The 13,442-nt window shown below is 44.2% G+C and overlaps 1 protein-coding gene across 1 annotated transcript in view; it reads left to right on the top strand.

Annotated features, from left to right (window-relative positions):
• The window catches only part of atp1a2a (ATPase Na+/K+ transporting subunit alpha 2a), a 47,071-nt gene that overhangs the window by 18,496 nt on the left and 15,133 nt on the right, over positions 1-13,442 (top strand). The window contains exons 11-14 of the mRNA XM_080503204.1: positions 1,021-1,155; positions 7,425-7,504; positions 8,714-8,823; positions 10,525-10,700. Of these exons, the coding sequence (XP_080359330.1) occupies positions 1,021-1,155; positions 7,425-7,504; positions 8,714-8,823; positions 10,525-10,700 (501 nt within the window). The remainder of the gene's footprint in view (positions 1-1,020; positions 1,156-7,424; positions 7,505-8,713; positions 8,824-10,524; positions 10,701-13,442) is intronic.

The following is a 13,442-nucleotide window of genomic DNA, read 5'->3' on the forward strand; positions in this document are numbered from 1 at the left end:
TTTGTGTTTTTTTACAGGTTATCAAAAGAGTCTTTCCCCCACAAAAAAATGATTCAAGTACCACATAAGCAACTCTGTCACACAACCTGAAGCCGATAAACCTCCAAAAACCCTGAAAACAAATATCAAGCACTGCGCATCCATGGAGGAGATAATAACGTTCAGAGCCATGTTATGTAGGACTTTTTAGATCTTTGTGTGACTTTGTGTGTGGGCTCTTATCTTTGCCAGGGGGCTACACTTGTTCAGTTAGGGATCTTTTCTCAATTCAAAATGTTTTCGGTCAAGTTTGGATATTTCTTTATCTGCAGGTTTTATTTTTTATTTGTTTGGGTTTTTTTCATGGTTGTTCTTTAGTTACAGTAAAAGTACAGATGAAACATTTTAAATTTCACTTTTTACAATCACATCCACTCTCAGCAAATGAACGTAGGAATTGTTGTACCTCACAAAGCAACTTATGAAGTTTGACACTCTTGGGTGAATGCTTTACTCTGTTTCCATATAGCTACACACCAGGTATTGATTATCGCCAACAGGCAATGTGCAAAAGGTTGAAATCAATGGCGTTGAGTCCTGACCTTGGAAGAACACGGTCCTTCATACTGTATGTGTTTCTGCTCCAACATCTTTGAATCTGACAAATCATCCAGCTCTGGTTACAAGCTGCTTATTACCGTTAGAAAAAAAAATTATAATAACAACAACATGTAGGACAGTAGACCTTAAGGACCACAGTTTGGCACTCTAAACTGAAAAAAAACCTTTGTGTCCATATTACAAGCATCATTGCTGGAGATGACTCAGCATTTCCAACAGCATTAATGAGAACCATAATGAAAGTCGGGAAAGTTCCCTCAAGTGTCTCTGGCGCTGCGATAATCAATTAAATGCCACGTAATCCAAAAGCTTCCCTCCACCGCAGTGCGATAAACACAGGCAGTGAGACAGACGACACTCATTTCTTAATATGCATATGTGAGTGACTGTACTAATGTGCCCCTGTGTGTCTTCGCCCAGAGGGACACAGCGGGGGATGCGTCTGAATCAGCTCTGCTGAAATGCATCGAGCTGTGCTGTGGGAATGTTCGTGACTTGAGGAGCAGGAACCCCAAAGTTGTAGAAGTTCCTTTCAACTCCACCAACAAGTATCAGGTATTTATTAGCACACAAGCTTTTTCTTATTGTTTTTTGTTATTGTTGTAAATTAAATGAGTTTTCAATGGAATTATCCAGCTTGGAAAATGTAATTAATGTGTCATTTTCATGATTGTCATAACATGTTACAATGCTCTCCTTTGAATTTTTCTGGTTTACATCTCTATCAACACAACGTATATCCATGTTGGGATTGTTTGCATTATACATCTATTTACTTAAGAAATGTTCAAGTTATTCCTCACAGTTCTGTCAATTATGCGAAAATACAGTTTTACACTTTCATTTTCAAGACTTTGCATGAAAATGTGTGAGAAATGACTCATGTATATTCATTTTCTAACCTTTCTCCATCGGGCGAAGGCAGTGCCAGAACACACACGCTCTTTTACAGTGACAACCTGCTCCACGTTTATACTCCTTTTCACACTTCCCCTTGGAAACTGCCCAGAAAGCTGCAAACAACATCACAGTCGGTCACAGACAGACAATTGACACACTAAAGCGCTTTTCAAAGTGTTTTATTCATGCTCACATCTGGATTATGAAGTGGCGCTTTCTGGCTACTGGAAATATGCTCTGTAGCTTCCTTTCAGCGCAAACAAATCTCATTTGTTTGGAGAGTTGCAGTAAAGAGAGAACCAAAAAAAAAACCTGTTAAAAATCAAGAATTGTAGATGTGTCATTTTCTAAAATTTCATATTATGCAGTGGTTAAATAAAATTACTTCCTGTTTGGATGACAGAAGTGGCTCTAGTAAAACAAGATTTGGGTGGAATTAGGTGAAAAGACCTGTTTGATGCTCTGGTTGTAAATCCTTTGACATCCGTTAACCGAAATTCATTTTTATGCCTTGGCTCAGGTGTCGGCCGTAGGCTGCAGACATTCTGTTTTCAGGTTGCCCACCCATCTGCCCGCTTCATTCACGTTAATGTGATGGCCCTGAAATATCTTGAGGGGATTTCTTCCAGTTTGGCACACACATTCACTCTGAGTTTGAGACGTCGGTTCAGGAAGCTTAAGGTCACTGTGACTTCATGTATGTCAATTTTTTGTCAATGCAATAAATCAAGAAAGTCTCAAAGGAATGTCCTGATATTTGCCTCATACCTTTATGTGGACTCCATGATGAACCGTCTAGTTCACTGTGACCCAGTGTCTTCTTACGTTATCTCAGATCTTAAATAATAGATATATCGGATCGCTGTCACACCCAATTTTAACATATTTGTAGATACAATATTGCAGAAAAAGCTTGACTTTATCTTTCTTAACAGTCCTCGATACAGACATACCCCCTGAGCCATGAAATATATCAATGTGAACTGCAAACATGCTGGTTGGCAAATACCCATGAATCCGTAAATCTATTTTAAAAGCAACCATTTTTTTCCACAGAAATATTTTGTAGAAATCCTTTTTTGAATGCTCACAGATAAAAAAAAATCAAAGAACCAATGCCACTTGTGATAAAGACAATTTTATACATTGCGTATAGTTTACAATCCAGTATTGTCCTTTTCAGTCTTGTATACCATCAGTTTCCTCCATTATTTTTTCCAGCTAAGCTTCTTGTCGTCTAAATATGTTGACAAATATTGCGCAATCTCTAAAAAGTGATCCCGTGTTGGTGGAGTTTCCTTGCCCCAATTTCTTGTGATTGCTTGCTTGATCTCCCCCTTGAACTGCAACCTTATCGTGGTGGGGGAGTTTGAGCACCCGAATGACCCTCGGAGCTATGTTGCCGGGGGGCTTGCCCCCCCAGTAGGGTCTCCCAAGGCAAACAGGTCTGAGGCGACGGGTCAGACTAAAAGCAGTTCAAACCACCCCTATGGATACACACACGAGGAGCACGGAGACGTCGCCCGGTTTGGCGCAGCCGGGGCCTCACCCTGGAGCCAGGCCCGGGGTGGAGGCTCGCACGCGAGCGCCTGGTGGCCGCGTTCTTGCCCGCGGGACTCGGCCGGGCTCAGCCCGAAGGGACGACGCGGGCCCCTCCTCCTCACCCTCCTGTGGACCCACCACCCACAGAGGCTGCCGTAGGGGTCGGGTGCAGTGTGGATTGGGTGGCAGGGGCCTCGACGACCCGATCCCCGGACACGGACTCTGGCTTTTGGGACATGGAATGTGACCTCGCTGGGGGGGAAGGAGCCCGAGCTTGTGAGGGAGGTTGAGAGATACCGCCTAGATATAGTCGGGCTCACCCCCACTCACAGCTTGGACTCTGGAACCCAGCTCCTCGACAGGGGCTGGATACTCCACTTCTCTGGAGTTGCCCGCGGTGTAAGGCGGCGGGCTGGAGTGGGCTTGCTTATTGCCCCACAGCTCAGCCGCCATGTGTTGGAGTTCACCCCGGTGAACGAGAGGGTTGCGTCCCTACGCCTACAAGTAGGGGACAGGTCTCTGACTGTTGTCTCGGCCTATGCACCGAACAGCAGTTCAGAGTACCCAACCTTCTTGGAGTCCCTGGGAGGGGTGCTGGATAGTGCCCCAACTGGGGACTCCATTGTTCTCCTGGGGGACTTCAACGCCCACGTGGGCAATGACAGTGAGACTTGGAAGGGGGTGATTGGGAGGAACGGCCTCCCCGATCTGAACCCGAGTGGTGTTCTGTTATTGGACTTCTGTGCTAGTCACAGATTGACGATAACGAACACCATGTTCGAGCACAGGGGTGTCCATAAGTGCACATGGCACCAGGACACCCTAGGCCGGAGGTCAATGATAGACTTTGTGGTCGTGTCATCTGATCTCCGGCCGTGTGTCTTGGACACTCGGGTAAAGAGAGGGGCAGAGCTGTCAACTGATCACCACCTGGTGGTGAGTTGGATGCGCTGGACTGGGAGGAGGCCGGATAGACTCGGCAGGCCCAAACGTGTTGTGAGGGTCTGCTGGGAACATCTGGCCGAGCCCTCCGTCCGCGCAGCCTTCAACTCCCACCTCCGGGAGAGCTTCTCACAGATCCCGAGGGAGGTTGGAGACATTGAGTCCGAGTGGACCATGTTCTCCACTTCCATTGTCGAAGCTGCTGCTCGGAGCTGTGGCCGCAGGGTCTCTGGCGCCTGTCGTGGCGGCAATCCCCGAACCCGGTGGTGGACACCGGAAGTAAGGGATGCCGTCAAGCTGAAGAAGGAGTCCTACCGGGCACTGTTAGCTCATAGGACTCCCGAGGCAATCGACAGGTACCGGCAGGCCAAGCGAGCTGCAGCCCGGGCTGTGGTGGAGGCAAAAACTCGGGTCTGGGAGGAGTTCGGAGAGGCCATGGAGGAGGACTTTCGGTCGGCCTCGAGGAAATTCTGGCAAACCGTCCGGCGCCTCAGGCGGGGGAAGCAGTTCTCCACCAACACTGTTTACAGTGGAAGTGGGGAGCTGTTGACCTCAACTGGGGATATTGTCGGGCGGTGGAAGGAATACTTCGAGGACCTCCTCAATCCCGCCACCACGTCTTCCATTGAGGAAGCAGAGACTGGGTTCTCAGAGGTGGACTCGTCCATTTCCCAAGCTGAAGTCACCGAGGTTGTTGTGAAGCTCCTCGGTGGCAAGGCACCGGGAGTGGATGAGATTCGCCCAGAGTTCCTTAAGTCTCTGGATGTGCAGGGACTGTCGTGGTTGACTCGTCTCTGCAACATCGCGTGGCGGGCGGGGACAGTACCTCTGGACTGGCAGACCGGGGTGGTGGTCCCTCTCTTTAAGAAGGGGGATCGGAGGGTGTGTTCCAACTACAGAGGGATCACACTCCTCAGCCTCCCCGGGAAAGTCTATTCCAGGGTACTGGAGAGGAGGGTCCGGCCGTTAGTCGAACCTCGGATCCAAGAGGAACAATGCGGTTTTCGTCCTGGTCGTGGAACACTGGACCAGCTCTATACCCTCCACCAGGTGCTTGAGGGTTCGTGGGAGTTCGCCCAACCAGTCCACATGTGTTTTGTGGATCTGGAGAAGGCGTTCGACCGCGTCCCCCGAGATGTCCTGTGGGGGGTGCTCCGGGAGTACGGAGTCCGGGGTCCCTTGTTGAGGGCTGTTCGGTCCTTGTATTCCCGGAGCAGGAGTCTGGTTCGCATTGCCGGCAGTAAGTCGGACCTGTTCCCTGTGCACGTTGGCCTCCGGCAGGGGTGTCCTTTATCACCGGTTCTGTTCATCATATATATGGACAGAATTTCTAGGCACAGCCGGGGGCCGGAGGGGGTCCGGTTTGGGGACCACAGAATCTCATCTCTGCTATTTGCGGATGATGTGGTTCTGTTGGCCCCATCAAGCCTGGACCTTCAGCGTGCACTGACACGGTTCGCAGCCGAGTGTGAAGCAGCTGGGATGAAGATCAGCACCTCTAAATCCGAGGCCATGGTTCTCGACCGGAAAAAGGTGGCTTGCCCCCTCCAGGTCGGTGGAGTGCCCTTGTCCCAAGTGGAGGAGTTTAAGTATCTTGGGGTCTTGTTCACGAGTGGGGGAAAGATGGAGCGTGAGATCGACAGGCGGATCGGTGCAGCGTCTGCAGTTATGCGGACGTTGTACCGGTCCGTCGTGGTGAAGAAGGAGCTGAGCCAAAAAGCGAAGCTCTCGATTTACCGGTCGATCTTCGTTCCTACCCTCACCTATGGTCATGAACTATGGGTCATGACCGAAAGAACGAGATCCCGGATACAAGCGGCTGAAATGAGCTTCCTCCGTAGGGTGGCTGGGCGCACCCTTAGAGATAGGGTGAGGAGCTCAGTCACCAGGGAGGAGCTCGGAGTAGAGCCGCTGCTCCTCCACATCGAGAGGAGCCAGCTGAGGTGGCTCGGGCATCTATTTCGGATGCCCCCCGGACGCCTCCCTAGGGAGGTGTTCCGGGCATGTCCCTCCGGTAGGAGGCCTCGGGGCAGACCCAGGACACGCTGGAGAGACTATGTCTCTCGGCTGGCCTGGGAACGCCTTGGGGTGCCACCGGAGGAGCTGGAGGAAGTGTCTGGGGCGAGGGAAGTCTGGGCAACTCTGCTTGGACTGCTGCCTCCGCGACCCGGCCCCGGATAAAGCGGTAGCCAATGGATGGATGGATGGATGGATGGATGCTTGCTTGATTTTTCACTCATAATATTTTAACCTGAAGCTTTTACAATTTTTCTGCCATCCTACACAACATCATAGTTTACAAAGGATCATGAACTGATCCTATGACTTTACATTGATTTTTCATATTCAGTTAAATCAACACACGAATCTAGCTGATAAATAATAAAGTACATTACTTAGTGGTGTATTTGTGCTTGCTGTAAAGATTAGACCAAGGACTTTCAGAAAGGTCTTTAGACAAGCTACACAAAACATAGCTGCTGGCAAAATAACAGGAGGTTTACGGAAAATGAAACTATACCAGAATCTCGGAGGAAGCGCTTCAGTGATCACACTTGGCCAATAGGAATCCTGCAACACATCCAAACTTGGACGCCCACACACACAAAAGGCCTTATCATTTTTAAAGCCAACATTAAATAAATCAACAAATGAATAAGTGATGAACCTGAGTTCACTTTTGCAAAGTCAACAACAACACTGGCATAAAAGTAATCCTGAGCTAAAGCATCGTAGCTCATCACACAGAGCTTTCACTCCTTGCTCAAGGGCACAGCCATAATTAAGGCATGCCGATGCGTGGCTCCTTCACTTTCCCACACCCAATCTGCCTCGGCCCGTCAGGAGATTCAAACCAGCACATGAATAACACAACAGTGATGTTGAAGCAAACAAAGGACTTCCTGCATGCATTTTGTGCACCTGTTCCCTGACTTAAAATAGGACCGTCGAGCGTTGAAGGGTGGGGAGAAAAGCAATTTTGCTCTGGTTTTGTGAGATTAGATATGCTGTGACTCAGATACAAATTACCTGGGGGAGTGTGTGCGTGCGTGTGCGCTTTTCTATTGGTGTGTACGTTTAGGTGGGGGAAGGGGTAATGTAAGGTGTAACACCACAGGAATACATGCAAGTGTGTGGATGAATGCTCTTTCAGCAGCGGGGGGTGGGGGGGTGGGGGGGCACATACGGCTTTTGTTGTGGCGCTCAGTCAAGCTCAGGCTTCGATAAGAGTTTTATTTTGAGCCACTTGGAGAAATATGACAGCAACTCTCAAAAATGATAGCTGGCACCAACTTGGACATTGCTGAGTGCCGATGAGGAGGACGTCTGTCTTGAATCGTTTTCGAAACAAAAATATCATTGAAAAAAAAAAAAAAAGCTGTTTGCATATTGTTTTCTGTCCTCACCAGTCTTGACTCTCCCACTCTTCTTTGTTCCAGCTCTCTGTCCATGAAGCGGAGGACAATCCCTCCGGTCATATTCTGGTCATGAAGGGAGCACCAGAAAGAATCTTGGACAGGTTGGTTAATCAATAATGGATTGATTTTACGTCTCAGAAGGAAAATACAAGAAATCTGACTTGTTTTCCATTTACTACTGCATTGCAAAGAGAGACGAGCTCGTATTAAAAGTTGGCAACATTATGTATATTTCCTTCCAATATTGTCGGCGAAAAGACCAAAATCAATGTGACAGTGAAAAGAGCAGCCGAAGCTTAATGCAGCTCATTCATCTGCACTGTGAACTTTGTTGTGAAGAACTATTAAAAACACATCAGGGAGCCATGCTGTCGGCCCGCGTGGCATGCGCGCACACACAAAGTGTGTTTCGACGCAATCTCACATTCACTAACCAGCTGCAGGAAATTATCACTGGAGCAAATGTGTATTAATCTACTGGTGATAATAACCCCCGATAAATTCACTTTGTCACTCTGCCGGCAAAATACACAACGCTGTCTCCATCAGATTATTCTGCTCGTACAATGGGATTGTTTTCCTACTTAAACACAGTCTGTTGAATTATAATTCCTTTTTTTTTTCTCCCCTTCTCTTTTTCAACAAGCATAGCCAACATGATCATAAAATGTAATCACACTGCAATCACTATGAGTGGATTTTGCTCAACAAATTAGATTATTTGGGTAAAATTTGTCTACAATTGTTGTTTTCTTCAAAGAGTATTTCTCGCCGCAATTTATTCGTGTAGAAATATAATATTGTGGTTTTGAAAAATAGCTGTTGCTAATGTGTCTGACAGGGTGGGGAATTACCGAGAGCCAGTTTTGCATTTTTTTTAAATGGTAGGAAATATAAATCTGTGTTCAGATTTACAGGAGGACAGTTTAGCATAAGCTCTTAATCGTGATCCAGCCTTTGTATACGGCTGAGTAACCATGGTCCAATTATTAGTCCAAATCCCAGATATAGTCCTTCATTCGTGTATCTTAAGACACGTTGTTTGGCAGACAAATAACGAAGCGGAAACTTAATGGTGGGTGTCATTAAAGTGACGCTGGCTGTTGTAAAAATAATGAAAACAAATACAAGCGGATGTTTTTGTGGCTGTGTTTTTACATGTTTAGGTGGGCGTGTTCCTGTGGGTCCCTCTGTGCGCGCGTGTGTTTTCAGTTCATATTATATCTTCGTTGTGTAACACAATTGCCACCTGAATAGAGTCATCACCGTGAGCCGTGGCAAAGCTTAATGCATTATTAAATGCTCTGCAGGTGCAGTACCATCATGATCCACGGCCAGGAGCAGCCGCTGGATGAAAACTGGCGAGACGCTTTCCAAAGTGCCTACATGGACCTGGGAGGACTGGGAGAGCGAGTGCTGGGTATGTTTGGCTGAACAAACGGATATCAGTCCACTGGGGAATAGGTGGAAAGCGGGAGCAGTTGGACACAGCTCTTACTTTTTACAATCTCTCTGGTAAACAAGGTGCTTTACCCAAATGTCCCCATAAAAGTGTAGACTGCTTTCATTGCAGCTCTGTGCCTAAAAAAGAAGGTTTTGGCATGATAGTCTTACTCAGAAAAGCAGCTGATCGCAGCCAATGCTAAAATTACCCATATCAGACAGGATGAACAAATGAGAAGATGACGACATTGCATTTCAATGTGGATTTGCTACATAGTCTAATAAGGACTATCAGGTGCCGGTGAGCTTGTAGTTCAATTCAGGTCAAATTCTGCATCAAAAAGAAACATAATAACATTTCCGCTTGCAAAATGTCACCCTCATTTTTGTGGGTTAAAAAAAAAAGACAAATCATTACATGAAGTTCAGCTTTCAGTGTCTCTAAAGTGTTCCACATCCCGGATCTGTAAATGTCACCAATTTGACAACCGAGAAAGAAAGAAAGAAAGAAAAAAAAAACCTTACCTGCCTTCTTTTAAAAACTGCCATACTTAATAATTATGAGCTATCATCATTTTTGTTCAAGAAGGTGTCACAACAGTAGAATGTGGAATGGAGCCATTTTTGGAGTGAAACTGAGTGATCATGTAAATTATCAAGCCTCATTTATGCCTAGGGTAATGATGATGATATGTGGGGTGCATCGTGACAGAAAAAGAAAAAAAAGAAGAAAGATTTATACTAAGGCTGCTTTTTTTTTTAATATCATGCTTTTTGTTTTGCTTCACTCTACAGGCATTCACAATCATTTGAGATATTTTCGACTGTGATCTGAACTGCTTAACGGTGCAGTGGTTAGCATTTCCACCTTACAGTGGGAATGTCCCCCAACTCAAATCCTGCTCTGGCCTGAGGGGCCTTTCTGCGTGGAGTTTACATGTTGACTCTCTGCATGTATGGTACTCACATACTCCAAAAACATGCCAATGATGTAATGATGGCCTGTAACATTATTATTTTTGCCATTTTCAAAAGTAATGAAGCCCAGTAATTACTTGCTAATAATGATTTTTGAGCAATTTATTGGTTTTATTACAGCCAAAATAGCCAAAATGTTTATATTACTGGTATTTAAAAGGATTGGTTGCTACAGATGTGACTGAGCTTAAGGGGTCCAGTGTAAGTATGTAGTTGTGTGTCTGTGTGGCCTGTCCAGGGTGTATCCTGCCTTCATTCAGTCAGCTGGAATAATTTTCATACCTCTGAAACCATGAAATGGATAAAGGAGCATAGAAGAAGGATGCATTTATGGATGGATGGAGAAGAGGGACTGTTTAAAATCTGCAGCAATTAAATGTACATCAAGATGAAAAATGCTGTTATTCAAATATAAAACATAACCGGGATCAAAGTACCTGAAAGTCTTTCATATGCCTGTTTGATGTATTTATTTCTGAGCATTTCATGATAAAGAGTAAGAAATATAAAAAATGTTCAGTCTTTTAACATAGATGCTTCATGAATTTCCTTTGCTTAATTCATGAAATGGAGAAAGTTGGCGGTATAAATGTAAAAGCAATAACACATTAAGAGCCACTTTCTGGATCTGTGCGACACTTATCAAGGTAATTTCAATCAGTTGTGAAGGATCACCTCACTGATTCCTCTTCTGCTGCAGGTTTCTGCCACTTGAACATGTCTTCATCCCAGTTCCCCCGAGGATTCACCTTCGACAGCGACGACATGAACTTCCCCACCGAGCAGCTCTGCTTCCTGGGTCTCATCTCCATGATTGATCCGCCACGTGCTGCTGTGCCTGACGCAGTGGGTAAATGCCGCTCAGCTGGCATCAAGGTAATTGGTTCCACAGATTCAACATTCGTTGTAGTTCCTGGAAAAAAAAAAAAAAAAAACCTTTCCCAGGGCTTTCATTTTATTGAGCTTTTAAGGAAAGAGATTTGCATGTGAAAATGTCTTTTCAAATCACAGGATAAAGTCCAAATGGCAGCTGAAGCCTTGTCTGACGATCGCTAGATTGTTCCTGATCGATAAATGACGTTTATTTGCATGTAAGAAGCTGCTGAGAGCATAATTAATCTGAAACAAGGACAGCTGAGGTTGCAAAATATGATGGTGATTATGATGTATTTCAATGTGTGTTCGGTCTTACTGTCCATCAGAGGTGGCAAAAGTACTCAACGTCTTTACATAAGTAAATGGGCTCCACTTATGTGGTGTTTTCACTGCTTCAGCAGCCTCAGAGCGTAGTTGCACAAGTACAACAACGTTTCACACAAGAGCGACAGCTGCCACGCTCAAGCTGCGTTTTGTTCTGTAGTTGAGGGTTCATTGTTTTCCAAAAGGATGTTTTCAACGTTTACAGATTGAGGTGTGATTTTGCAACCACCATCTAAGTATACATGTGTGAAAAAAAGTAAAATGACAGATTTCACTGTGTACTGATATATAAATTCTATATATATTACTGACATGCAATGTTTTTCTAAGACATGAGAAATTGTGTTTAACACAATTTTTTATCAGCATGGATTCAATTTAATCATCAGCAGGGACACAGGCTAAAATTCAACATATAATGTAGTTTTGAGTCAGAAAATAGATTATAAAAGCTGACAGGACTTCATGCAACACAAACTAAATTGAAATAGTTTAAAATGTATTAGTATTCGTCTATGATTGATGTAATCTGATCATTTTAAAATTCTTCTATCTATACATTAGCATGGATTATTGCTACCGTCAGTCATTCTCTCTGTCTCTCTGTATCATGGTGAAACTGGCACTCAAGATGGTCTAATCCGGCCAAACCACAAAGCAAACGTTGAAAGTTAAGAAGAAAACATTGATATTTTAACAAATTTCTTAAGCGTAGTGGACACAACACAACACTAAGACCCGAGCTGATAGATGTCAGTGATGCTGCCATGAAAGATAGGAAACTAGTTTCAAAGTCATGCTGTCAGGGTGAGTTTTTAAAAACACCCATGAATCAACAGCTATAGGATCCGTTTTTTTTTTCTGGACATTTCACTGTATTTTGTATCAGAAGGTTTCATTAAAATTGCCTTTTTGCTGAGATATTAGTCATTTTCTGTCGTAATTATTTGGTTTTGGGAGAGTATAGAATTTTCATCACGTATACTTCGTGCCATAACAAAGAAAAATGTGAAATTTCAAGGCTATTATGACACTATTTTACAGGTCCGGTCCGCTAAAGATGAAAATTGTTTTGTCTGCAGCCTCTGAACTAAAAGTTATTTGACACTCATGTGGATGAAGATAAAAACAGGCCGTTTGAAAAATGAAATGAGGACAAAAGTACAGATATTTGAGCTCAAATGTTGGGAGTGAAAGTAAAAAGTGGTCAGTAAATTAAACACTCCAGTTAAAAACAGATACCAGAAAAACACACAGGTGAATCGGTGTCGTTGGCAGGAAAAGCAACCGAGTTGTTCCACAATGAATTTAACTGTCTGTTTTCCTCTGAGAGACTCTGAGAAACGCAGCATTAATAACCCACAGAGATAAAGTGCTGGGCAGGTGACATGGTAGGATTATTCATGCTTTTTTTGTTTTTTTTTTTATGAAAAAATGCAGGAAAATTTTTTTTTTATATGTGTCACTGCAAACAGCCCATTAAAGACGCCCTTTAAAAAGCAGCAGTCTGCTAAGCAACAAACTAAAATGAAAGATCACTGTTATTCAAATGTAATTTTAGAGCCACTGCAGAGAGGCTGAAGAGATGTGATGTAAGTCAATTAACTTTGTCCTCAGGGATATAACAGAGCTTGCACTGCTGAGTCATCGTGAGAAGGTCGATGGTTTGATTCTGAACCTTATTGACTTTGTATGTTTTCATCATGTGCGCTTGGTTCTTGCGCAGATTCTCCAGTTTCCACCCACAGTCCAATGAATGCATTTCAGGCCATTTACTGACGCCAAATTGACAGATCAGACATAGAAGCAGAACATATTATATTCTGAATGCAATTTGTAAAGAAATCCACGTTACGCAATGCAAACTCAACAGACTCATTGCAAATTGTCGTTACGCGTTAATCAATCGCAAATACACACAGAGCAGATGTTTTGTCAGGAAGGTAATAAGCGAGGCCGCAGGAAGGTTAAGCAACTTCCAATAGAGTTAAAAATGGATAATGAGCAGAAGGAGGCGTTCTCATTCAGGTGAAGGGATTCTGCACATTTAATTTCAGATACCAAAGTCATCACACTTCCCTTGATGAAGTGTTGAGAGACACGGTATAATTGGGTTAAAAACAAAGCAGAGTCCATCGGAAATGTAGAAATGGTTGCAGGATTTAATATTTAATAGTATATAAAAAAAAAAAAGACGTTTTCCAGGCTTTAACTATATCCTGCCGGCTTTTCACGGCTTGTGAATGTAAGTGAAACATTGCTAATTCTAATGAGATGATAGTTTCGAATATCTGTGAGTGTGTTGCTTTTCATTCAAGCTGCTTATTAGATACACAGACTCGCAGCTAAAGTTTGCATAGATCTATTCCTTATAGAGTTGTTTTTTTTTTCTTTAAAGAAATTAAACTCAGCTCCATA

Source organism: Blennius ocellaris, assembly GCF_963422515.1.
Source record: "Blennius ocellaris genome assembly, chromosome: 10".
NCBI lineage: Eukaryota > Metazoa > Chordata > Actinopteri > Blenniiformes > Blenniidae > Blennius > Blennius ocellaris.